The sequence below is a fragment of the Phalacrocorax carbo genome, chromosome 4 (assembly GCF_963921805.1).
Source record: "Phalacrocorax carbo chromosome 4, bPhaCar2.1, whole genome shotgun sequence".
NCBI lineage: Eukaryota > Metazoa > Chordata > Aves > Suliformes > Phalacrocoracidae > Phalacrocorax > Phalacrocorax carbo.
Window position 1 is genome coordinate 32,379,387 of NC_087516.1, and position 26,815 is coordinate 32,406,201.

General features: G+C 36.2%; 1 protein-coding gene across 1 annotated transcript in view; it reads right to left on the bottom strand.

Annotated features, from left to right (window-relative positions):
- Positions 1 to 26,815, bottom strand: part of SGCZ (sarcoglycan zeta) — a 238,940-nt gene that overhangs the window by 110,657 nt on the left and 101,468 nt on the right. The window contains exon 3 of the mRNA XM_064449499.1: positions 25,456 to 25,557. Coding sequence (XP_064305569.1) covers positions 25,456 to 25,557 — 102 coding nt within the window. The remainder of the gene's footprint in view (positions 1 to 25,455; positions 25,558 to 26,815) is intronic.

The window sequence follows — 26,815 nt, forward strand, 5'->3', positions numbered from 1 at the left end:
AAGCTTGCCCAGAGAGGTCATTGCAACTCCCCAGAAGACGTCAGTTTACTAGACTTCTAAGTCTATGCTTCACAAGCACAGAAGAGAATGGGAAAAAGAAAATTAAAGAGAAAGAAGAGGAACTGAAATGAAGACTACTATGGACATTACATCACTATCTCTCCCTGGACCTAATTTCAAGCTTCAAATGATTAACCTCATGGTTTTTCTCTTTTTATAAAATAATCGTATTTATTGAAAAGCTGCAGCTTCAATAAACATAATAATTTCTTCTTAGTTACTGTGTCTAGGAAAGCATATTTCAATTCTCAGCAGATTTCTATCTGAATCAGTGCACATTTCCCAAGCTATAATGACTCAGTGTAAATGTCCATAGGTCTCTGAGAATCATAGTTTACTGTATGTTTTACCCAGCCAAATTTTAAAACTACAATCAACATATAAGTTATATAACAAAATCATGACTCCTTTTCTTGGTCATCATGGAATATCCTCCTTTTTTTTTTGAAAAGCAGACAGATGAGAGAGTCAAAATTACAATTGCAAGCAAGCCATACACATGCACTTGCAGTTCTGGGGGAACTCTCTCCTGAGACAGGAGAGGACTAGCATCATTGTGGGGCATGTGCAATACAAAGAGAGTACAGCATACAGAAGAGAAAATAGAAAATAGAAATATTTTTCAATGCTGTGATGAAGCACTTTTAATCATCTCGGAACTGTGTTTGGAGTGAAGATGAGCAAAGCCCTACACACACTTCATATTCTAAGGATTAAGAATTGAATTCTGATGAATGAAAATTAAGGAAAGGCATTTACTCTATAGGCCCATCGGTCTTACTTCAATCCCTGGGAAAGTTGTGGAACAAATCCACCTGGGGGCCATCACAAGTCAGATGAAGCATGTGATTGGGAAAAGCCAACATGGCTTCACTAAGGGCTGATCGTGCTTGACAAACCTGGCGGCCTTCTATGACAAAGCGACTTGCCTGGTTGACATGGGGTGGGCAGTGGACGTTGTCTACCTGGACTTCTCCAAGGCCCTTCATACAGTCTCCCACAGTTTCCTGGAGAAATTAACGCGTTATGACCTAGACAAGTGGTCTGTGCAGTGGGTGGGGAACTGGCTGACAGGGCGCACCCAAAGGGTGGTGGTCAATAGCTCTTTTTCAAACTGGCAACCTGTCACAAGTGGAGTCCCCCAGGGATCGATATTGGGCCCAATGTTAGTCAGTATCTTTATAAGTGATCTAGATAATGGGATCAGGTGTAGCCTGATGAAGTTTGCCAATGATACCAAACTGAGTGGGGAAGTAGACACTCCAGAAGGGAGAGCTGCTCTGCAGGAAGATCTGGATAGGCTGCAAGACTGGGCCAGCAAGAACCTTATGAAGTTCAACAAGGAAAAGTGTAAGGTCATGCAGCTGGGAAAACATAATCTGGGAGTGCAGCACAGACTGGGATCCACCTAGCTGGAGAGCAGCTCTGTGGAAAGGGTCCTGGGGGTTCTGCTGGACAGGAAGCTCAACATGAGTGAACAGTGTGCTGCGGCAGCCAAGAAGGCCAACAGGATGCTGGGTTGCATCACAAAGGGCATCACCAGCAGAGATAAAGAAGTCATTACCCCACTCTACTCAGCCCTTGTCAGGCCATGCCTGGAGTACTGTGTACAGTTCTGGTCCCCGCTATACAAAAAGGATGTGGAGAGGCTGGAAGGGGCCCAGAGAAGGGGAAGCCTGCCATACAAGGATAGGCTGGGAGAACTGGGTTTGTTCAGCCTTGAGAAAAGGAGGCTCAGAGGGGATCTCATCACCATGTACCAGTACTTGAGGGGTAGCTACAAAGAAGATGGAGACTCCCTTTTTACAAGGAGTCACATGGAGAGGACAAGGGGGAATGGACACAAGTTGCTCTTGGGGAGATTTCGATTGGACACGAGAGGGAAATTTTTCCCAGTGAGGACAGTCACCCATTGGAATAATCTCCCCAGGGAAGGGGTTGACTCGGCCACGTTGGACACTTTCAAGATTCATCTGGACAGGGTGCTGGGCCACCTTGTCTAGACTGTGCTCTTCCTAGAAAGGTTGGATGATCCCTGAGGTCCCTCCCAACATGGGATTCTGTGATCCTGTGATACTCTAATGAGTTAAGTGAGAGTTGGGCAAACCCATCCTAGGAAATCTTAAAGGTGGCTGAAAATATTTCAAAATTTATGTTAAATCTACAAAATTTTACTTCAATCATGAATTGAAACTGAGGTGCTCCTCTTCCAGTTGAGTACTCCAAATATTCACCTGGTCATATTATGACATTAACGAGCTCTTAATCATGATTCCTCCTATCCTCAAGAACATTTCATTATTTATACAAAATGAAAGAGACCCAGCCAGTAGAAATAACCCAAACAAACTAAAAGAAGAGAGAAAAATCGAAGGGGGTAAGGGAGGAGAGATAGGGGGACAAATGAGAGAGAAAGAGAAAAAGGGGGAGAGACAGTATGAAAGAGAAAGGGGACGAGAGATGGGAAGTGGGACAGAAAGCTCCTGCAAAATGCCTCATAAGTAATTAAGTATCTCATTATTCTGATTTCACAGTCACCCTCCCAATCACAAAGATTGAAAATGGAAGTAAGATTTCATTTGCTTTTCAGAATAACAATATTTTAACCACAGGAAATGTGGATAAATTCCAGTGTGAAGAAAAATGTTTCAGCTATGAGTTTCAGAACTTCAAAACAAGTAAATAACTCAGAGACAAGATGTAAATAGTCCCCAAGCAACTACTTCTGTCACTCTCACTAATGTTGTGTTACACCACAACCATCAAAATGTCATTTTTTTTCATTGCTTTTCATTTCTTAAAATAAATATGTAGGACAACTTAAAAAGAACAAGATTTATGAGGTAGGACTGAACCCAAAAGGACAAGCTGACACATATTAGAAAATCACTACAAAGGCATGGCAGTTCTACAAAACCACTATGAGTTCCAATCACTAGTTATTATATATAAAAGCTAGCAAAGAATTATTACATAAAGTATAGATTATGCAGACTCAAATCAGTATTAGTTATTGGACAGGTAAAACAGAAGCATTAACAGATGGGCAAGAAAACAGAAGTGCCCATGTTATACAGTACTGTATGTTGCTTACAGATATTAAAAGCTGAAAATATCTAAAAATATAAATTGAAAGTAAAATGTCAGGGAAACTGCCTGAAAAAATATGCTCTTAGAATACAAAAAACAGCTTACAGCAATGTCAGTCATATTAATAAAATGCTATAAAGACTTTTACAAACTCTGGGAAGGGAACCAAAGGCACATGCCTTTAGTTACCTGTAGGTTAATGTTAATTGACTACAGCTTTCACAACAGAATTTGATGTTTTCTGATTGCAGTTGAGCCAACCAGAAACAAGATACTGATGATCAGCTAGTTACTTATTAAAAACATTATTTGTGCCAGAACATTTCTTCTATGTCAACAAAAGACTAATTTATCCTCACTGCCGTTTTGATTGTCTCCCCCGTCCTTCATAAATCCAGATAAAACATAATGGAAGAAACAGCTCTAAAAACTAGGTATGCAATGTGCACACTCTGCTGTGGAAACAGCGTCTCTCTGAAATTTGCTCATGCTATAATGAAGTATATTTGCATAAATTCAAAGTAATTGAATAAGGTAACAGAGACAGTGGGCTTAAGTTATGCAAATCAGAGACAGGTTTGGACATATATCTCACTCATTCTCAAAATATCAGCTTAAATGTATCTGTCAGTTTGTCAGTCAGAAGTTTGTCTGTGATTTAAGTAAAGAGGGTGCACTAATGGTCTCCCAACAAGGCTAACATATTTAAAGGGCACTGCTTCTGTAGTTCAGTACATTTTGAAAAGCTGCTAGCTATTGATTTTGTTTCAGATAATGTTCAACATTAAATTACTAAGGACCTAGGTAGAGCCCAGCACAATCCGATTAACCTATACTATGAGGTTAAGGCTCCTGGTTACAATTGCACGTTGGTGCAGCAGGTGAAATCTCATTGCACTTATTTTAAAATTAAGAATGACCTTTGTTGAATTAAATACGAAAATATAAAAATCAGAACAACAACTCTTTTAAATTATTAGGCTGATTAATATAAGGTGTTTTAAGGTGTCAGTGGCCTTTCAGCTTTTCAATTTATAAAGTTTTTTGTCAAGAAATCAGTGACATCATAGAAGCTGTCAAAAAGTTGGAGATTGCAGCTGCTGGATGATAGCTGGTTTTTCATCTCCACTGATGGAGACTCATCTGGAATGCTTCAATGGAAACATTTATTCAAAATAAGCCATCAAAAGAAAAAATAACTGACAGTTTAAATGCTGGTATTACTGTCTGTAGACTTTAGAGCTAACACCTTGACTTCTGTTGTAGTTGAACTTTGTAAAAGCTCTGACAAAAAACCCTGGCTTATATAGGAAACCCACTTTAAAGATTTTTAAACAATGATATTAGCTAAAAACATTTTAAAATTAAACTAGTGATTTGAAAGTACTTACTTCTGACAGGAGCTAAATTAGATACATCATTGAGAGTTTTGTTGTTGATTTGAGAGGAAACAGAATCAAGACTATAATGCATAATATATTGAAAGTAAGTTATGGCTTCTCTTTCCCTTCTGTCCTAATACATTAACAAGAGAAAGCTAATAAAGCACAATGTCAACAAATTTAAAACTATTAAGTTTTTTAAGGGGGTTGGTTGTGGGGGGTGTTTGGGGTTTTTTACAGAACAAATAATTGACCTAAGAGAATTACTAGGGATACACAGCAGTCTACATAGTTTAAGAAAGGATTAGAGATTATCACAAGGAAACAGAACACCTACTGCTACAACATATAATGCATATTAAAAAACAAAACAAAACAAAACAAAACAAAACAAGCTATCTAAATCTTCATACTGAGGGCTCTGAATTTGTCATTAAGTGGCAAAAATGGGAAGACTGAAGGAGCATAACAATTAAACGTCACACATACTTCTGTGATTCACTTTCAAGGTTTCTGGATTGGACAATTCCAGAGAAAGAAAACTAGAACAGCAGATCAGTTACTAGCATTAACTACAACAGTAACTGTTCTGCTCAAGGGCATTGCAAGGGAATATTACAATAATTAACATAAGTAACATTTTTTTTGCTTATTCCAGCTGATATTTTAAGAAGTTAAGTCTGAAAAAAAAATTAATTAACCCTAGTCTTACATGAACCTCACATATATGGAAAATTACTAGTTTTCATTTACAAATGAGGAAGCAATCCTAATATATTATGGAATTAGCTCAAAACTTCATTATTTAACAGGATTTGTATTTTGACCAAAATGTAAGCCTTATCAATAATTTCTTGCTTTCTCCACAGAGGTGCCCTTATTCTAAAATCCATGAGAAATTACAGTTAGCAAATCTACTGAAAAAGAATGCTGTAGGTATATACTACTACTTATCCAAAGAAAAAAAAAAAAACTACAAACAAACAAACCCCCCACAAATACCCCCTGAATACCAGGGTTTGTGTTTCGGGGTTGGGTTTTTTTGGCAGTTTTGGTTTGGGTTTTTTTGGTTTTTTTTTGATATTTTGTTATTTTTAGTTCTAAACTGAAAACCAGATATGACTGAATAAAAATCAAAATCTTAGAAGATAAACCCAAAATAAGAAACTTTTCTAATTCCTTCCTAACTGGGCATGCAAACATAAGCACAGTTAACTTCTGCAAGTCCTTACAAGTCAGAAAATCTAGCTGATCTTGCTAGCAACATGATATATTTACTAGCAAAAAATTTATTTCTTTTAAGTCCTAAACTGATAGTATTTAAATCTGTCAGGACTTGTATTGTGACTAAACAACACTGACATATTTTCACTTTATACATTTAAACTGAATCCTTACTTTGTTCAAGTCAAATCTAGCTCCCAGAGATTTTAACAGAAGTGTGATGAGTTATTTTATATAGTTGATACAGAAAAAAAGCAATGTATTTGTCTGCCCCACTGACAGAAAGACCTCAGGTTTGGTACACCTTTTGAAAATCATTGCTATTTAAATTTCATCCATTTGCTGGGCTATTTCATTTCAATTAATGGCTTTCAGCTGGTGTAAAAATAATAGCTCAAGGTTAGCACATGATTTCCTTTTGTTTTAATTGCCTTTTCAGTGTGTCCTAATTGGGTAAGTAAGGGAGGAAATCATTACAAATGATGAATAAAATTTCCTGTAAGATTGTAAAGGAAGGACGTACTGAGAATAACATCTAATTTAAACAAGAGGAGAGTAGGAGTTGAGAGATACCTGAGGTTTGAGAGATGACCACTCAGTACTGTGTCTGTGACTGGGGCACAAATAGTTTTTCATGAAAAAACCCAATACACTTCTATTGTAATTAAATATCTCAACTTATCATATGAACCTTTATGGAAACTTCATCTACAGATTTCTGTGAAGTAACTCCTTCTTTTTGTAACCTGAACCACAAAAGTCACTCACAAATATATAAATAAATTTAGATTGATCTTTCTGTTTCATTTACACTGGTATCTGTATGCACACTGGGGAATCAGACTTAAGATATTTCTGGCACTGAATGAGCCTTCACATTTTAAAATACAAATTATATTGGACATTTTGTGTCCAACACTGCTTGAAATGGTGTGGATGTTATTTCACTGTCACACTGGCCTGTACGCCAATATATTATGCTTTCTTTTTGTTGAGAATAATAATAGGAAGAGAAAATTTCCTGGACCCTGTCTTCTCCTCTGGCTAAGAAACAATACGCATGCCTGCACTGCAAATTGGATCATTTTCAAAAAACATGAACATTTTCCAGCAATTAAAAAAGCTTGCAATGGTGGTGGTCCACATTAAACTTAAAAGAGCCACATCTAAAACTGCAGACGTGTTCTTAGAGCCAGGAAAACAGGACCAACCCCAAAGTGAGTGTGGATCCAAAGGCCAGCCAACAAGATGTAGCTTCCTGCAGTAAAGGGTGAGAGGAACAGAGACTAACTCACCTAACACAGCCCTTTACCTTTCAAACCAAGGCTTGCACCTCCATCAGAAAACACTATTTGCCAACTTCTACAATTCCAAAAAGCAAAACAAAACCCCAAAGAACAAATGCTTTTTCACCGTATAGAACTTTCTCCTGAGCCTGGCACCTTGCATAAACTGGTCAAAGTTCTAACACTCCCTGTAATCATCATTTCTAAGCTTCCAAGCTCTCTTAGAAAGTGCCTTTGATTTCTTGCTATGCTTTAAAGGCATGAGAACCACATAGGGCTTCCTCACTTATTGTGGAAGTTCAAGAGGTATCTGGAAACAAACTAGTTCAGAATTGTTATGTAAAATCAGATGAAATTTTGAAAGAGAAAGAATTTTTAAAATCAAAGCCAGAAAAAAATCAACTTAGTGATCACAGTCCTCTTGACTTAAGTCATCTTGAGTAAGATCAGAGACTTGAACTTTAATCTCAGCTGTATGCCTCGAATGAGGATCACTTTCTCCCTCTTTTACACACACCCTGAAGTACATGGACACAGAGAGTCAGAAAGTTTTAGATTAATTCTTGCAGAGGATAAAAATTAATTCTCATGGAGAATAGAGAATAAAAATAACATCTCATAGCGAGGGGAGGGCAATTCATAAGTTGTCTATCTCCAGTGACTCAATGACACCTTCAGTTGCTCAGAACATAGTACACTTTGCATACTGTCTTTATGATTAAACTATTCACTTTTGAAAGGGAGCAAGCCAAAGCAGCAGTAGGAAACATCAGGCCTGTGAAAATGTTAATAGGAACTGGTGTTGCATTTCTAAGACCTTTTTCTAAGAAATATGGTATTATGATGCTATAAATACATTTGCTGAGAGTCAGAGCTTACTTGCACTATTGTGGAACGAAACATTTGAGACAAGTAGGATGAACTGAATCTTCCTGTTTTTCTATCTTACCTTGACAGAGCTGCCGCTTACTTTCATATGTTCTATTTCTAGTGTTAGTGCTCCTGCCCCCAAAGCATCTCAAAGGATGAGGACATTTGCTACAGACAATTCATAATAAAACTGCTTATCCTTCTTTCCCAATCAAGAACAACATCATTATCATTTTCATCTTTTAATGGGGACATCGTATGGGTAGCCTCATTAGCAAAACTGTTTAGTAAAGCAATAAAATAATGCCACTGTACTCTTTATAGCTTCTGATTAGAAAAAGCATCACATCTCATGAGCAATTTACAGCTCATCAGTCTCAAAACACACAGGGAATAAATTATAAGAGAAGGATGGGCTTAGAACCATGCCTATAAGCTTGATCTTCAAGAGACGAAACAAAATAATAATTGTAACAGTAACTGAAGGTGCTGAACGTTAATGGATGATCTAAGTATGCTTGATATAGAATACTCCATAAAAATACAATACTTCTGTACTTTATATTAATACCACTATGCCCTGATGTTCTTATTTGCTTACATTGTCTAACAGCACACACAAACTTTTAAAGTATCTAGCCATACAACCTTCTGTGAGATAGGAAAGTGCAATTATTCCTGTTTTGCAGACAAGAAATGGAGGCGCAGAGGCCATCTTGTCTAAAATCCTGAAAAAAGCAATTGACCTTTAGAAATAAAATATTATGGTTCTGCTTGTTCTAACCTTTGTACCCATTGCAGAACAAAACCAAATAGCATAAAGATAATAGAAGTCTAAATTCTAAGCATTCACATAACTCCTAGAAATTGTACCCTCTGGTCTCAAAAGTGGTATGAAACATGAAGGCACTGGGGGAGGGAGGGGGGAAGATATTCTTTGGAGCGATCTTTTATGTTTAAAGGCTTATCTCACTCTAAATAAGGTGAATTTGTTTACTGTCAAAATGTCTTAGCAACATTATGCTTCATTCTTGCCTTAAGGCAAAAGACCAAAATGTACAAAAGGTTAAGCAGATGCTTGTTGAGTTTTCCAGCTTTGTACAATAACGATTTATGTTTTATTAACACATTTTCATTCACAGTTTATGACAAAATCACATGCAGTTTAGAATGGTATCTCTGTTTCTTACAAAAAAAAAAAAAACCACCACAAAGTAGTAAAACATTGAATTACTAAAGATTCTTCCAAGATACTGAAAGAAGACTGATTAAAGCTAGATGCCTAGCACATATAAGTAAGCTCATATAGCACATGTAAGGTCTACTGTTTAGGAGTAGCCATGTTAAAACAAAAATTTTGCTCAAATAAAACCACTGCGTTCATCAAAAAAGAAGATTCATGACCAAAAATTAAATTAATCAAAAGGGTTATCTCATGAGTACAGTGAAAGTAAAAAACAACCTCAATAATTCTCAAGACATTATGATCCTGAGACCTTTGAGTAATTTGTAAAATAAATTCTAACATGTGTTTCTTAAACATACCCTAGATAACTGAAGATTTAAATGAGGCTGAATTAAAAAAAAAGAAGATTGAATGCTTTAGCAAGGAAAAGCTGGACTGCAAAGGAAAGGTATCTCTGTGAAAATTTGTCAAAAACTATATTCACATGGAGAACTGTGGTTTCTAATTCTGTAGAGATTCATTGCCTACTGAAATTTACTTAAAATACTGTCCTGGTTTCAGCTGGGATAAAGTTAAATTTCTTTGTAGTAGCTCGTATGGGGCTATGTTTTGGATTTTTGCTGGAAACAGTGGTGATAATGTGGAGATGTTTTAGCTGTTGCTAAGTAGCGCTTACACTGGTCAAGGACTTTTTCAGCTCCCCGGGCTCTGCCGGGCGCACAAGAAGCTGGGAGGGGGCACAGCCGGGACAGCTGACCCCAACTGACCAATGGGATATTCCATACCACATGACGTCACGCTCAGTATATAGAGCTGGAAAAGAAGAAGGAAAGGGGGACATGGGGAGTGATGGCGTTTGTCTTCCCAAGTAACCGCTACGCGTGATGGAGCCCTGCTTTCCTGGAGGTGGCTGAGCACCTGCCTGCCCATGGGAAGGGGTGAATGAATGCCTTGTTTTGCTTTGCTTCCGTGCGCAGCTTTTGCTTTACCTGTTAAACTGTCTTTATCTCAAACCATGAGCTGCCTCACTTTTACCCTTCTGATTCTCTCCCCCGTCCCACCGGGGGGGAGTGAGCAAGCGGCTGCGTGGGGCTTGGTTGCTGGCTGGGGCTAAACCACGACAAATACTTTCGTATGTGTACAGGAAAGCAAAATAGGATTAAAAGCAAGAAGAATAGGTACTCAAAGGCTGATATAATTAAGAGCTTTAAGAAACTAATGAACTTTTAGAGGTCAAAACTAAAAAAAAAAGGCTTCTTGTTTATTCTTTGGATAATGATTTCTCAGTTACATTTCTGGTTTGTAAATTTCAATCTTTAGAGATTTATCAGTTTTACATTATTTTAATCACAGAGATCTATCCAGACTGTATGTGAGAGAGTGCATTTTCCAGATCACAGCTGAAGATGTGAATTAAGCCTCTGCTTAAACCTCTAGGCAGGCTGACAAACTAGCAGGGCCTTTGGCTTCATTATAGGAAGAGAAGCAATAGAAGGGGAATAGTTTGCTTAGAAGTGAGAAATTGGTTATATCTACAACAACATGATCCAATTAGAACAGACTTTTACAATGAAACTTGTGGTGCTGAAGAACTAACATTAATAATATTTGTGGTTTTGAGGTTATACTTCAGCATATTCCAGCTTAGTTTTGTAGAAAAGGAATCCAGTTTGCATGCTGTAAGACCATGCCATAACATGTACTAAAAGACAGTATTTGGAGAGAATCAGGAGCACACTCTTGATGAAAACTAAAATGCTAAATGTGATTATATGGATCAGAGTAGGTTCTTTTTTAAAAAGCTAGAATCTCATTTGAAAATGACTGCAAGATGAAATTCTCAGAAACTATGCCCAGCTACTGGAGAGTTATTCACCTGCAGTTTATCTTCAAGAATAAATGTTAAATTGGTCTAGTAAAGCTAAATAAAAAGTCATTAAAATGTTTACTTTATTTTTAAGAATATTATTAAATTACTATAGCAAAACTATTAAAATCACAAATCTGCAGAACATCAAAATAATCATAAAAGTGTCTATCAAACTTCATACAATTAAGGGAAACATTCATATGCTTAATATTTTTAGTTTTTTGATCTAAGAGTAGTTTGTTTTAAGGGATAAGTGATGCAACAGCACACTTTTTGTACATGAAGTGGAATTTTACCCAAGCATACAATTAAATGTGCCTCATCATTTCACACAGAAATCCACACGGAAGAAATTGGTAATCTCAAGTGTTCTCTATGTACCTCATAAAGGATAATTTCACTACTGTGTTAGGAGAACTGAAGGGGTATAGACACTTTTGCCTTGGCAGGAGGGTCTTTTCAGGCTAAAGTTGACGCATATTTTAGATTCTAGCTTGGACTTACCCACAGTTAAGGCTTGGTTTATGTTTATTTACTCTACTTGCTATGTTCCAAGTTTGAACTTGGTTTATTCAATGGAAGGGAATTTTTAGCAGTAAGGCTATATTATGCTGGATGCGTCTGCAACTCCTTTTCAACTATGCCTTGAGATCCTGGCCCAACTGTCACGTATACTAGATATCTGTAGACTGTATATCCTTGGGTGGTTCCTATGTAGAAACTGAGATATGTGGGAGATAAGGAGGTGGTTGGTATTCCCCTGGTTCTCATTGCATCAAGAGACAGAGACGTGCAAAATACACAGTCCTTGAACTGAAAAATGGATGGAGAGATCAAGTAATATGGATATACATAGATACCATCTTCTGACTGCTAAATTTAAGGTCGAAAACAGAAGGTACAGAAATACACACATGTAACAAAGCATTCTTTGTAGAATGCCTCATTAGATACCGATTTATATTACTTGAATTCACATAAAGCACCTGTGCCATACTCACCAGGTGCCTCTTCCAATATTTTGATTGCAATTACACCAAATTGCTGAAATCCACAGATAAAAACCCAGACCAATAATCAACAGCAAACCTTAGAAAGGTGCAGAACAAATAGCCAGAAATACACAAATCCTAAACACCAACTCTTTGTAGCTCAGAACAGTTTTCTTAATGCTTTTCTGACTCTGTGAAGATAAATTGATAAATGCCACAAAATGCTAAGACCAAAGTACGAAGAATAAATGTAGTCTTCAATTGGGATATTATAAACATGGCCTCTTACATACTGTACTGACAGTATTTCAGGTATTCATATCAATTTTCTGTGTTTTCTGTGTGGAAACTTTGGAAGCATTTCAAGCTATATTTTTTTTCAACTAATGGGAGAAAAAAAATGAGGAAGTAAAAAGGAACAGTAAGTGCCACAGCTAAGTATAAACACTTTTTTACGCCCAACATACCCGTCTTTTTCATATACTTACCTAAATTTTTCCCTAGTATTCAATCTCCACCTTTTAATATATTATAAAGTTGCACCACCTCATTCTTACATCAGCTACTTTCATATAATCCCAGCACTTTATCTGTGAGTATAGGAGTTCTACCAATTCATAAGGTGACATATAATTATCCTCACTTTTGTAAGAACAAAATTATATTGCCCTTGTTCATGCTGAAAAATCAACTAAGCTACTCCAAAAATTAGTATATTATTGAATATGAACCACAGTGTTTCAAAAAACTACTGCATGTTAGTGGAGTGTATCTTATAAGAGAAGCAGCACCTGCATCTTAAAAGAACATGCTGTATCCCAGTTCTAAAGAGTCATCATGATATTTTTACTGAAATATTTTTTAAAATAAGTTTTCTGCTTGTAGAATGTAGAATGTAGAGTAGTTGCTCCTGCAAAAACTGATCCTCTTTCTGCATTTTCTGTGCCAGCATTTTGGCTCAGCTTGTCAGGAGAGTTAATTGACATTCCAAAATGCCTACACTTTATTAAAATAACAACACAAGTATGAAACACTTTCCTTCTGGGGTTTTGTGGTTACTTAGTTTACTTGGAAAGAGAGACCACAGATTTATAGAAAGATTCTGATCTGGGGGATAACAATGAAGAAACTCAGAGACAAAAATAAACTTTGTTCAAAACTTGTATTTATAAATTGATCTAAGCAGGAGAAAAAATTATATTTCTGGACAATCTACACTCTTAATATAAACTTAAATTTTCCTTGCTACTAAAAATGACTGTGGCATCTTTCATGTAAATCATTATTGGAGTGTCAAGTTTAGTATCAACATAGATTTCACTTTTATTAGTGAGAATTATGTACAATAACTTTTTATTTTAAAAAATTACTTAGGCTCAAGACCAAAAGAAAATTCACCATCACCAATCTACACCCATGCTACTGCAACTACCCTTACACTTGCAAAGATTTCAGCAAGCGTATATACTGTAGTAGCTGTTGCAGAATTCGGCAAGACAGATTGCCACCCTAAATTAACAAACTTTGTGAATGACAGCTACTTCCTTTGCAGAACAACTGATTTGAATTCAGCTAAAGATACGGCTCTGGCTGAAGCCCAAGAGCCAACTTTACTGTAAATCCCCAGATGTTTGTTGTACAATCATAATGCTGAAACCATAATTACCATTTCCAGTACAGGATGCTAGCTTGTTCAGCTGCTCCCATTATAAGACCTCTGCTTTCCTTGTGTGTTTTCTTTATCCCAGTCCCACCCATGAATTCCAGCATCTATAGCCTGAAATTCTTGTCAGTGTTTATTTCCAATTGAATTTAAAAGAAAAATATTACCCTTAAGTTTTTGTCTATGAGACACAAATAATCCACTGCACAGCAATGCACTGGTTTACAATTTTATGGTTTTCTTTTTTAATTTGACTTCTTTATATAGCCTGGAGCTTTATTCTTGAAAAATTTACACAGTAATGACCTTAAAATTTTTCTTGAAGTTTAATTCTAAATCTTTTTTTAAAAAAAATCCTCACAGCAAATCAGTAGAGTCTGATCAACATTAAGCTTTTAAAGTCTATCTTGATATTGAAACAGTTCATGTGTCTACAGGTTAAAGTGCATATTGCTGCTGTACCTGAGTACTTAGATGTAACATAGACAACAGTACTTTCTAGAGCAGAAGTAGGCCCAAGGTTAATACAAATAGGACTCCACATAATGCTGTTAACTCAAGATGTTAAGTAGGTAGCATTGCATAGCTATAGAAAAGGAGCAATACAAAAACAACAATAACAAAAGCTAAATCAACTTGGTCACCACTTAAAATAGGAACTATTTTTTCAAGAAGACAAGAGACACTGGGTCTTTGATTCACTTGAACTAATTTATGTCATGTATTAATCTGGCAACAGGAGGTAACCCACAAAGATGTTAACTGGAATTTAGTTGGGCAGATCTTTACATAGAGGAAGTTGTGGAAACTTTCAAGCAGACCAGGTACAGTGAAGAAAATTAACTCTATCCCAGCCAAAACCAGCACACCACAGAGGTTTTTTGAAACAGCTTTTGATAATATCTTATGGTGCAACAAATGGGTACAATTGAACTTTTTGGTCACCTGCAAATCAGCAAAGTATGTTGATGTCAGAAACCAGATGTTTGAAAAAATGAACTTTCAGTGTCTTCCATCAGTTTCTCATTTCCTTAACTCCACAAAAAGGGAGAAGATTCTTAACAGGAAAATAATGTTCCACATTCCTTAGCAATGTTCCAGGGAAAAAAAAAGGGAATATGGAAAATTTTAATATTTTTCTACAAAACCTACAGGAAATTACACTTTAGAAAGGACAATATAATTAGATCCAAAGTTAGAAACTGGAAGAAAGCATAGAATACATGAATTTGGTGGAACTCTGATCTATTTTTGCTTTTATCTGTAGAGTGCATGGTATTTCAGCTTACTCGTAACAGATGAGAAGTTACAATTTTCAGGTAATTTTTTATTCAAAATTTTGATTTCTTTTAATAAAATGAGTTCAAAGGAAATCACTGATCATATACTTGATAATGAAAAGAATTTAAATTGGTTGGCTTTGAGCAATTATTTCATGAGGATGCTCTTCAAGTCAGCAAGGCTTTCAACTAACTTGGTTGTTACATATCACTCTTGGATGCGGGCCAGTGTCAAAACATGGTCCTTGTTACGGAATAATCAATGCTTCCATTTTATTTCTTCAAATAATAAATTCTAAACTGCTTTGGAGTAACAATGGTAGCAAATATTCAAGAGCATAATCCATAACATGATGAAGTGTGGTACTTATTTATTTTTCATCTAAAAAGAAGAATGATTGGTCCACCCGCCGTTTTTAAGGAGGCATTGAATTAACCACATATTGAAGGTCTATAAGCAAAAATATAACTGTTATGTTTCTTGCACTGCCTAAAAAAGTAAAAAGGACAGTTTTTAGTCTAAAATACGTTACTAGTTGTGCCTACAAATATTCTAGTAATTCATACTACTTTATTAAAATGCTTGTAGCACTCCTTGTATCTATTTACCTTCTCTATCTTATTTTAACTTCATATTTCCTCATTACAGGTAATGTTGCAGCCACATTGCTTACTAAAACTGATGGAAGTTTAGCAGGTTTCTTGAGAAATTGATCCGGCAGCACACACACAAAAAAATTTTAAGTCATTCAGAGAGGGATTTCAGAATTATACAAAGGAGATTGAAATTTAAGTCACAGTACTAGATGGATGGCAAACTCCTTCAGGGAACAGTAAAAACAAAAAAAAACCTCTGTAAAAACATTTTCAAAGCAGAAAATTTCATTGCTGATGACAAGGTGTTTCTGAAACTAGAGGTTTATAGCATGATATATTTCTTATGACAACAAAGACTATATGCTAGAAACTCAAAACGCGTGCTTGCTATCTGGAATAAAAGGCTCCAGTTCTTAGGACTGACCAGTAATTTTAAAGTGTTGTGCATAAATATACAAGTTATATATGTGTATTCATATGCAAAAGAAAAATAATGTTGTTGATTATGGGGCAGTAAAATCTAACTTAGTTCTTCCTGAATAGCAAGAAAATACAAAGCTAATTTCAAATAAAAGATGGGCAGTATTATAAATGCAATCCTTATGATATTTTTTTCTGGTAGTCAGCTATCAGAAGCTGTGAAGGAACAAGCAATTTGTCCCTTTGAGAGACGAATGGTGTCCTAATCAGGGACTGCCAAAACAGATGTGATGATTTCACTATAACTTATCCTGTATATTTCGCTCCAGGTAGTCAAGATAAGATTCCTTCTTATTTTTTTCATCTTAAACTTTGGAATATTCATTCATTTTCTATATTATCATGTAAGACACCAAATTGTGTGCAGTGTAGCCAAAAACATAGTATTTGACAAGAATTAAAATGCAATTATCTTTTCTTGCTTAGATTTTTTTTCTTCTGGATATAATACAGAAATTCTGAGAAAAATAATAGAAAACAAACAAACAAACAACGCTGAGCCTAATACAATACAGGTCTGAAAAATTACATAAACAGGTAGAAGAATTATCGTTTCTAAACTGTCTCGCCCAACTCTGGAAGTAAGCTTCTATAACTTTCTGCAGATGTCCTTAAAATAAAAATTGCTTCTGAACTTCTATTTGACCACTCACATCTCCTATAGAGAAATAAGCAGATTTGGGGTTTGAATTTTATTGGTATTTATTCTTGCAGATTATGAATGGTTTATCTGCTTTATATAATTTGATTACAAATGTTTTTTAAAGTGAGGAACATCATACAAGGCAAAGCATACTGAAAGCAAAGCTGACCAAGTAAAAGCGGACTGTAATAATTCTGTTTCATTTCAAGGTAAGAAATACATTTTTCTGTATCTAATGGGTAAAACTAATTTTATAAGTCAGCTTGCACCTCTGGAAATTAGACCTTCAAACTTTAGAACACCAGTTTCTGTTTTGGAATTAATACCTTGAGAATCTTTCTTACATTCATTTTCGAAGTGTTACCTTTGAAGTTCTGATTTGATTATTACCCCCAATACTTTTGAGATTCATCTGATATGAAACAGGAAAAGAAAAAAGAGGGTTATTATTAATAAGCTGGAAATGATTAAAACTCTGAACAGTTAAACCAGCAACGCATTCATTATTTTTCTTGTTCTCTTTTACTTCTAGAAATTACTTGCTTGTACACTCCTCCTAGTTTTGTATCATGCAAACTTGCTGAGGGTGCACTGTGCAGGTCCAGGTCATTAATGAAGAAATTAAACACTGTTGGCCTCAGTACTAGCCCCATGAGCACACCATGAGTGACTGGCCTCCAGCTGAGCTTTGTGCCACTGGTCACGATCCTTTGTGCCCAACAGTTTAGCCAATTTTCAGCCCACCTCACTGTCCTTTTAGACAAACTGATGATGTACATGCTAAGAGAATATGATGGGAGGCTGGATCAAAAGCCTTACTAAAGGCAAGATTAACAATATTAGCTATCCTTATCCACCAAGCTAGATACTGTGCTGTAGAAGGCCGTCAGACTGGTCAGGCATTATCTCTCCTTCAGAAATCCATGCTGAAAACTCCCAACAGTGTTAGATGTATAATTTTATACGAATGTTCTTTGTTGTTAATACACTGAGTCACTGACTGTTAAATAGGTATCCTAACTTAACAAACACACTGTTTACAATGTTTTTTGGGGAAAATTTGTCTTTGTCTACCAAAGGCCTACAAGTGAGGGCATCGCACAGCCCGACTTGTAAGCGATACATTTCAGATGATCTCAGCAGCCCTTAAACCAGGCCTAAGAGACTAGCCATATTTAGGGGGGATAAAATTATGTTATATACTTTGTGCTTAATGGCTTACATGGATATTTCCCTCCACTAACAACTCCCAATTTTTTTCCCTTTTTTTGATCACTGCATCCACAGTTCTAAGATTTCTACAGAGGAGGAAAAAGTAAGGTCTACCTTAAGTTTATAAAATGGGATGTAAAGGATAAATGTTGTTCTCAGTGAAGAAACATGAGTAAATTCCTGCATGAAGAGATAAAGGAAGACATATATTTTTCCCCTTTTCTAGTCTGTTGCAAGTCATCTGCTTTTACATTCCTGCTTTGGATCAGATTTTCTATGGAAACATAATTAACAATTTTTATTCATTTTAAACATACAGCATTTCTTTAAGTAATTGCCTCTGTAAATTGCAACTACATTTTTTTAAATGTTCGGGCAAAAAAAAGTGTCATTCGTTAGTTTAAGATGCCCATAAACTTAAAAGAGCTCAAGCCAAATTCACTTTGAAGGAGTATTAGGATCAAACAGAAAACATGATGAACATCAAACTGAAATATCACAAGGTTTCACTGAAATTTGCCCCAGTGGAATGCACACGTATTACATGAAGGAAATACCTGGAAAACTGAAAATTCAGTTGATACCGAAAACAACAACAGATCCCAGAAGAACAGTTGCTACTTCATTAACTTCCTCACATCCTTCTGAAGAAGTGTTCCCAAATCAAATTCAGTTCCTCAGGCTAGTATAAAATTGGGTGGATATAGACCACTCATGACTTTTATTCATGAGCTGTAGTCAACCAAAGTAAAAAGCTTGGGTAGTACTAATTCAGAAGTTTCAGTAGAACAAGCAGAGATCCTCCTTGACTGAACAACAAGTCACAGTAATAATAAGAGGAGTACAGGCTGACATGAAAAAATTATGTGTTCAAAAGATAGAGTTGTACAATTGGATGACCCCCAGACAGGTTTCAGTGAAGTATAGCAAATCAAGGACAAAATCATGAATCATGAAATTTCTTATAAGCTGTCAGTGAAGGGCAAGTACAGCCAACTCAATTTCAGAGCGGCAGTCCCTACAGAGACCACCAACAAATATGAGTGACTCGTCCCTTGGCAAAGTTTGTGATTAAGAAAACCTTACATCTTGTTCATAGCCAATAAACTGACACTGGGCTTTCAGTACATTGGAACTACATCATGCTGAGAGCCATAATGACTTAAGGAGTCCTTTATGCCATAATAATGACTTTATTCTCAGTGACAGGTGAGTGATCCCAAGGGCAAGGCTGAAGAGTAGGTATCAGAAAAAAGAACTGGGAAGCATTTCAGACTTTATCTGAGAGGATTGTGACATGTAGCTGCAGAAACAAGCATTGCACTTCACTATGACCAATAAAGGTGCCTGTGATTTTTCTGATAGTACAGAAAAGGTGAGCAATAACATCCTCTAGTTGGAGTTTCTCTGATATCTATATACCTCAATAATGGTAGGACTGCAGGACTCTCAAACTAGTTTTACTGTAAGGCAATGGGGTATCTTACGGAGCACAAAAGAGAGTGGATACAGCAAACAACTTGCCCCTGAATATTTAGGAGAATATATTTCAAGGGAGGGGGGGTATACATGTTCCTCCTCCCGAACCCCAACAATTGACAAATACGACATACCTGCAGGACCTTACAAGAGACTATGAATATCTTTCAAGAAGGGAGGACTTTGGACACTACAGACCAGTCATTGTCACTTCAGTTTCTAGGAAGATTATGGAGGAGATCCCCTGAAAATCAAAGATGAAGGAAAAGAAGGCAATTGGAAAAAAATGAGAATGGGTTTCCTAAGGGCAAGCAGCACCTGATTTGGTGGTCTTGTATAATGAGAAGACTGGCTCAATGGACAAGAGCAGTGGATGGCCTTCCTGAACTTCAGAAAGGCTTTTGATGTGATCTCCTATGCTGCTTCTTTATAACCCTATCAGAAAGAGAAGCTCAGCAAAGGCATTCTTTTAGAAAAAGAATTTGGGGTTCTTACAAAGAAATCTAAGGTCCAAATACAAACCTAAATATGTGCAATGTGCTGATTGGAATTGACAAAATGTAATTCTATGTTAATGTTTATATACACTTAGTGAAGAAAGAAATATAGTGTAGAATTGTTTTTGTCAAGACTGATTCAGGTTTGGAAATAAAACAAAATAAAATAAAGCTCTCCAAATATTTATAAGGATATTCAGTCTCCAGGGTGAAAACATGGAGAGAAGTTCGCTTTGAAACCTACCTACATTTTCTTAGTTCTCATACAATCACATATTTAAAGATACAAGACATACAGACAGTTTTCAGAATTTCTTGTGTTCAGTTAGTTTACATGTATTCAGTGTTTCTTGTCTTCTGGACCTTTTTCTAATGACTTTTAACTAAATCATTAAATTCTGTATTCCCTAAGGAAACCTCTTGAAAATACATGCTCTCTAAGATCAGAGAATACACTTTTAACCTTGTTAATCGTACAGAAAAAACAAAATCATTCCCCCCAGTTCAACGGAAAATGAGTTACTTATCTGCAATGGAAACAATTTCACAAAGAGAAAACTTGATTTTCTTCAACACTCAAGTACTGTACGTGCAAATGAAAAATATCGATAAAGCCAAGAATACATTCTCAATGAAACACCATGAACTGCTTTTAGTGTTACATAACAAACTAGTAAAACTACCTTGATTATTTCTATTCTCAAAAGCAGTATCATGGATGCAGTAGTAGGATGATGAAGAAATTTCATTCAGAAGAACTGAAATATTGTAATAATTCAGATTATTGCATTATGTGTTATTTGATGTCATACATCTCATTAATGATACACTAAAAAATGTAGTTTGCACTGTTTCTTTGCATCATATCAATGCAAATGAAAATATAACATTGTCTAGATTAAACTTACTGGTTTCAGACTAGTAATTTGATCAAAAATACACAACTAGACCAGCCCTAGTCGAAATGAAATTATCAGTAAAATTCAGTTCATAGAGTATGGGTACCCTTGTTTCAGGGAGATAAAGACGTCAAATTCAGGATTAAATAAGCCCTTCTCTGTTCAGGTTCTTATGTATCAGTTCAGGTTCTGACATGCAGTTAAGTCATTTGATGAAAATACCGAAGTATCTTTTTTGTGTAAACATGAGATTTTCGGTAGGAACCTGTGGTTCTGCAGGCACCACTAACTGAATAGAGTAGAAAGGGCAAAGCAAGAAGAGCAAGGTTAGGGAAATGGCACCCTCTGAGCAGCCTTCTCATTTACACAACTTCTACAGACAAAACATGAATGTTCATTTCACCCAAGACCTGGATTTTTCATTACTACTTTTCAATAGAAAATTGTACACTGGCAGGAGGAAATATCACTGGGAGTTTTGTTTTGTTTTTAGAATTCATGCATATTTCTTCTCCAACTGGCTTAAAGTATTTTAGCATTTCTTTTTAATATTCAGGGGTTTAATGAAGCAATCAAAACATAACAGGCCATTTTTCAACCTATATACAAAGTTCAATATACCTCTTCCCATAAAGGCAGTTGAAGGTCTGCATTTAACCCTGCATAATTGATCTTATTTGGGATCCAGGTATGCTGCAGGCAAAAGTAGTGATTTGGCATCTGTAAGCATATGAGAACTTTACACTAGCAAACCTAGCTATCCTTCACATTTAAACCGCAGCACCAGAGAGCTCAGTCCAGCCTAGTGGCTCAACAGTCTGCCTGGGAATCTTACCAGCAGTAGTTCACTGTCAGAATCAGAGAGGAACCATGCACTATCAATGAACACATTTTATCGGCTCTAGATCTAGCTAACTAAAAGATAGCTCCAGCATGTACGTAAGAACTCTGCTCATGCCTCTTTGCCATAATATAGCACGCCTGCTGCTGTACCCTGTTGCTAATATCATTGGTCTTTCCACCTAACTCTGCTTTGTGTTGAGTAAGGGGAAAGCAGTGATGCCCTGACCTGCAGGGCTGAGAGCCCTACATGGAGGTCCCCCAGCGGCCATTCTACAAACCATGTTCCCAGTGCAGAGGAAGTACACCCATTCCACAAAGTTATTACTGAATATGTTACAAGTCATCTCAAGAGTTAATCAGCTGATGCCCCTTTAAAGTCTCTGTTCTTTTAGATGGGAATGAGTAAATTTGCTTAAAGAGCAAACTCTGAGAAAATAAATAAGCAACGTATGCATGTAAAAGACTGAAAAGATATCAGCTTCAAATGAGTTTTCCATTCCGTGGTACATTTTAACTGCTGTATATATCTGTGTGCATCCTGATGTACTTAAATTATTACTGCTTCCTTGGAAAAGGTGGGGAAAAGCATTCCCCTTTGTATCATTCAAAGTAAACGCTAACGGCTGGTGAGCAGGATAGCTCTTCAGAATTCACTGTCTGCATTGACTAGGTCTCTACTAACTACAATGAGAGCTCAGAAAATCTGGCTCGCTCTTCAATTTCTACAGCACCAAGATCAATTCTGTAAGCGACAAAACAGATAATGTCACATGCAGATGCCACATGCCCAGGAAAACACCATGCAAAGACATCACAAATCCCTACCGTAAAGTTTATTACAGCTCTACAGGGTTTTTCATCATTCGCTCATGACGTTCACATTTGCATACACCAGAAGTTACTGAAACTTCAGCACAACTACTGAGCAAGTTGGCAGAAAACTGGAACATGCATCTAGTTCACAAGCACTGCATGTACATAGATACCACTTTTTAGCTAGGTAACAAGTGTTTTAATGTTAATAGATATTAGTAGACCTGCAACACCAAAAATATTTTAGTATAAATACCCAGTTAATGATCAACTCTATCTCTTTTCTTCTGCTGGTTTGAGGGCACTTACTGACAGGTCTTTCTGTTTTTCATGAGCCTCACAGGAATAGTGTGACCTCGTATTAGGTACTGTTAGACTTTGCATCCTGTTCCTTTACAGTAGTTATATTTGTGTGCATTTTTTTTCTTAGATTGGTTGGCAGCTCTGAGTGAAATTAAGACCCTACTTGAATCTCTCATTACTCTCACTGGAAACAAAAGTTTCTGTGTGTTTCTGTAACAGAACCAATGCTCTGCAATATGAAGCCCTGTGCAAACAAATATCCCAAATCATCACTCCCATGTACAGTAATAAGTCATGGAGCAATAATAGACACCATCCACCTGCAGAAAGGAACTGGGAAAAATTCACAAACCATGACTAATGTTCTGCAACCTCTAAGAAAAAGTATGTTCCCTGAAAGATTATGCAGCCTGGAAATTTTACACTAATTTTAGGCATGACTTTAAATGGATTTGTTATACGAGATATTAAGGTTTAACAGAATCCTTAGAATAACTTTTCTATTTAGATATAGATAAAAGACAAAGTAGTTGTCATGGTTTTAGCTGCGATAGAGTTCACAGAATCACACGCAGAATCACAGGTTGGAAGGGACCTCAGGGATCATCTAGCCCAACCTTTAATTTTCTTCACTGCAGCTGGAACAGTGCAGTGCTTTGAACTTAGCATGAAAACAATGTTGATAACACACTGAAGTTTTGGTTGTTGCTGAGCAGTGCTTGTACTAGGTTAAGGACTTTTCCAGCTCCCCATGCTCTGCTGGGTGCACAAGAAGCTGGGAGGGGAGGGGGCACAGCCAAGAGAGTGGATTCAAACTGGCCAAAGAGATATTCCATATCATGTAACGTCATGCCCAGTATGTGAACTGGGAGGAGCTGGCCGGGGGAGGGAAGCAACGATCATGACTCGGGGACGGGCAGCGTCCGTCAGCAGGTGGTGAGCGGTTGTATCGTTTGTGTTTCTGGTTTTTTCCCCCTTTTTCCCTTTTCCTATTTATTATATTATAATTATTGTTATTAGTATAATAATCAACATTATTATTTTATTTTAATTATTAAATTATTCTTACCTAAGTTTTGCCTTTCCGATTCTCTCCCCCATCACACAGGGGTGGGGGGAGTGAACGAGCGGCTGTGTGGTGGTTAATTGCCGACGGAGGCTAACCCTTGAGAGTAGCCTAGTTAATTTGATTAATTCTATAGTTTCAAAGTTGTAATGAAAATATGAGAAGACTACATGAAACTACTTTAGAGGAGCTCACACTTTTCCATGGCAAGGTGATTGAGGAAAAAATAAATCTGCAGCCAAAGTTCCCTTTTGTAGATGCTTTTCCAATTTTAGAAGGCAGAATCTGGCCTTATTGATTTAGAAGTGTTTGGTACTTAAATGGTCATTTACGTAATTACATGTTGACTGTTCTATTGTTTCACCTACCCTCAAAATTCTGATCAATATCAGAGCTACGATATTTACATTTAATTAGAAATAATTCATTACCAAATGTTTGATTATAGATTTATCTTAGCTAGTTATTAATATTTTTTAGCTACTCTTACAAAAGAAACATTATGAACAAGATTTTGTAATATTGTGTGTATGGTGGGTTGAAAAGTAAACAAATATCTGTTCAATAAAGTTATCAAAATTCAACATCATTGGGTAATATACTATTAATTAAATATTATAGATTTTTTTCATTACCTACAACAATATTGCTTCTCTGTTAAACATTGCAAGATCTTAGTTCTACAGAAAAAGAGGACAAAGAGACTACATGTTCATCTCACACATCTATTAACACAAGATAGAACTAATTAAGAGAAATGTGAAACTGTCAGGTTCTCATTTATGAATGTACTTGAGATTTCTTTTATATACATAGAAGACAGATGTCAACACACAGAATCTTCCACAAAAGACATTTAGAGTAAACATACTATTTACTCCAGTCAATTTTTGCAGTATACATATTAAAATTCTTTGCCGATGATTGACTGAAAACCATTGTAACATTCCTCTCTCATCACAGGTCATCTCTTGCATGCTAAAAAGAACTTAAGAAATTTCTAGTATTTCAAAATTTTTTAAAAAATTCATTCACGATGTTAATATAAAAAGCATGACTGAGTCAAAACAAATGAGTTAAAATAAGCTACACTGAATTTCTGAATACATAATATCTTTATTTTCTTTTTTCTTTGTAAAAGCCTGCTGCTAAATGATAAAACAATCACATTTAAGCAAAATAGAAAATGGTTTGCTTTGAAAAATTAAATCCTAGAGACATTATGCAGTTTAGCAAGATTGCCTGTACCTAATGAGGAAAAGGCGGGCGAGAGAGGAAAAGGCGGGCGAGAGAGGAAAAGGCGGGCGAGAGAGGAAAAGGCGGGCGGAAATAATTCTCACTAATAATACCAGAAAGAACTTAAGCATACACAAACCTATTTTTTCTTTCACTGCATTTTGAACATATCACCAATCTCGTTTTTCTGGAAAAAATGAAGAGTCAAATGCTCTATTTCCAATGCTGAGTTAATTTGAAGTATAAAATAGACATGCTTCGAATCTCTTTTCTTTACAATAAGACATTTCTTTTAAGAGGCAAGGAAGGTTTCAGAAGAAAAAAAAATTGACATAAAGGAAGCTTTTACTGTTAAGGCATTCTCAAAGCAAAACTCTACTGATTTCCAGTTTAGGAGGTGTAAGAATTAAACTTTGTAGTTTGAGACTGAAGAGATTAATTTATATTAGCTGTAAATTAAGAAAAGAAGATGAAAAACACCTACCTTTCGAGAATGGATTTCTTTCACATATAGTGGAAGTAGAAATTCAGATATTCCTTCAAGTCGTATTCCTTTTTTAGTGACTCTCAAATTTCCCATTCCATCCTACAATCAATAATATATATACACATTCACTATAGGAAATAACCTTATCTAGAACAAGGTAAAAAGAACACAGTAACTGGCCTAATATCTAAAAATAATGAGTGCTGTCCCACTGCCCCCAGCTCTCCTGATGATTTGGACAGGAGCTAGATGGGGAGATTTATAGGCAAAGCTTCACTTAGAATTGAGGTATTTAACCGCGCAGCCTGATGGTGAACTGTGTACATTATTCCTTGTCTGGACCTAACGCAAGGGTACAAATATAGATCATAAATATTCCTTTACCGCAGAGACGAAGCTAGATCTTGAATTACAACTGCTAAGGAAAACAATTATGTAATTATCTCTAAAATATATATATATAACATTTGGAAAAGCAATCTATTATTTTTACATAGTGAAAAATTAGAAAAGTATTATGTTATTGCTACATCTGGAATCAACAGTTTTTGCATTTGCTAGCAATTAAAATACATAGGAAAATGTCCTATAGGAAGAAAGAAAAAAGAGGTTTTATCAGTAGTTGCTCATCATTACTAAGAACGTGTTGCTGGTGAAAAGAAGAATTTCAAAAATGCTGAGGATTATTTTTGTATTAATTTATCTGAATAGAAATAGGAAAAGGGCCATTGTGAAAATCTGGATGGAAAAAGCAAGCCAAATCATTTTATGTTCAATAAAATATAAGCATAGAAAAGTGGCATAATAAGGCTTCAGCTGTATTCTTACAGGGAAAAAAAATGAAACCTGCTTGATACTTGAGAGACAGGATCATTTTGCACACTGATAGAAGTTCAAGACTTTTTATATGTGGATACTCATTACTATACTCCTGACAGAAGATAATTCTTCACTGTACAGCCAGTGGAATTCAACTTGATCTACTTAAGTGCAAAATTAGCAAATTTAACCTAGTTGCCAATCAAACGTTTTGAAGCCATTGCTGACTCTACTGTAGCAGAACAGTGAGAACTTGCATTTCTGATCTGTTGGCTGAACTGTGAAACAAGTAACCTCCGCTTGCTGGGCAGTTTTAAACTGGTGGATAACAGTGTCCCCAACCGTATAGCTGAAGCTGGAAGAGGACGCTGAATTAAACAACACTATACTTATCTAGAATAGCCACTATACCACTATAGCTGTTCCCTTTCTGAAACAAAAAATGATGCCGCCATGGCAGATATTTGATAGACACTACTGCATCCACATCTGAAGCAAGACTATGGAAATGTTAAATCTTTTAGACAACAAAATGAAT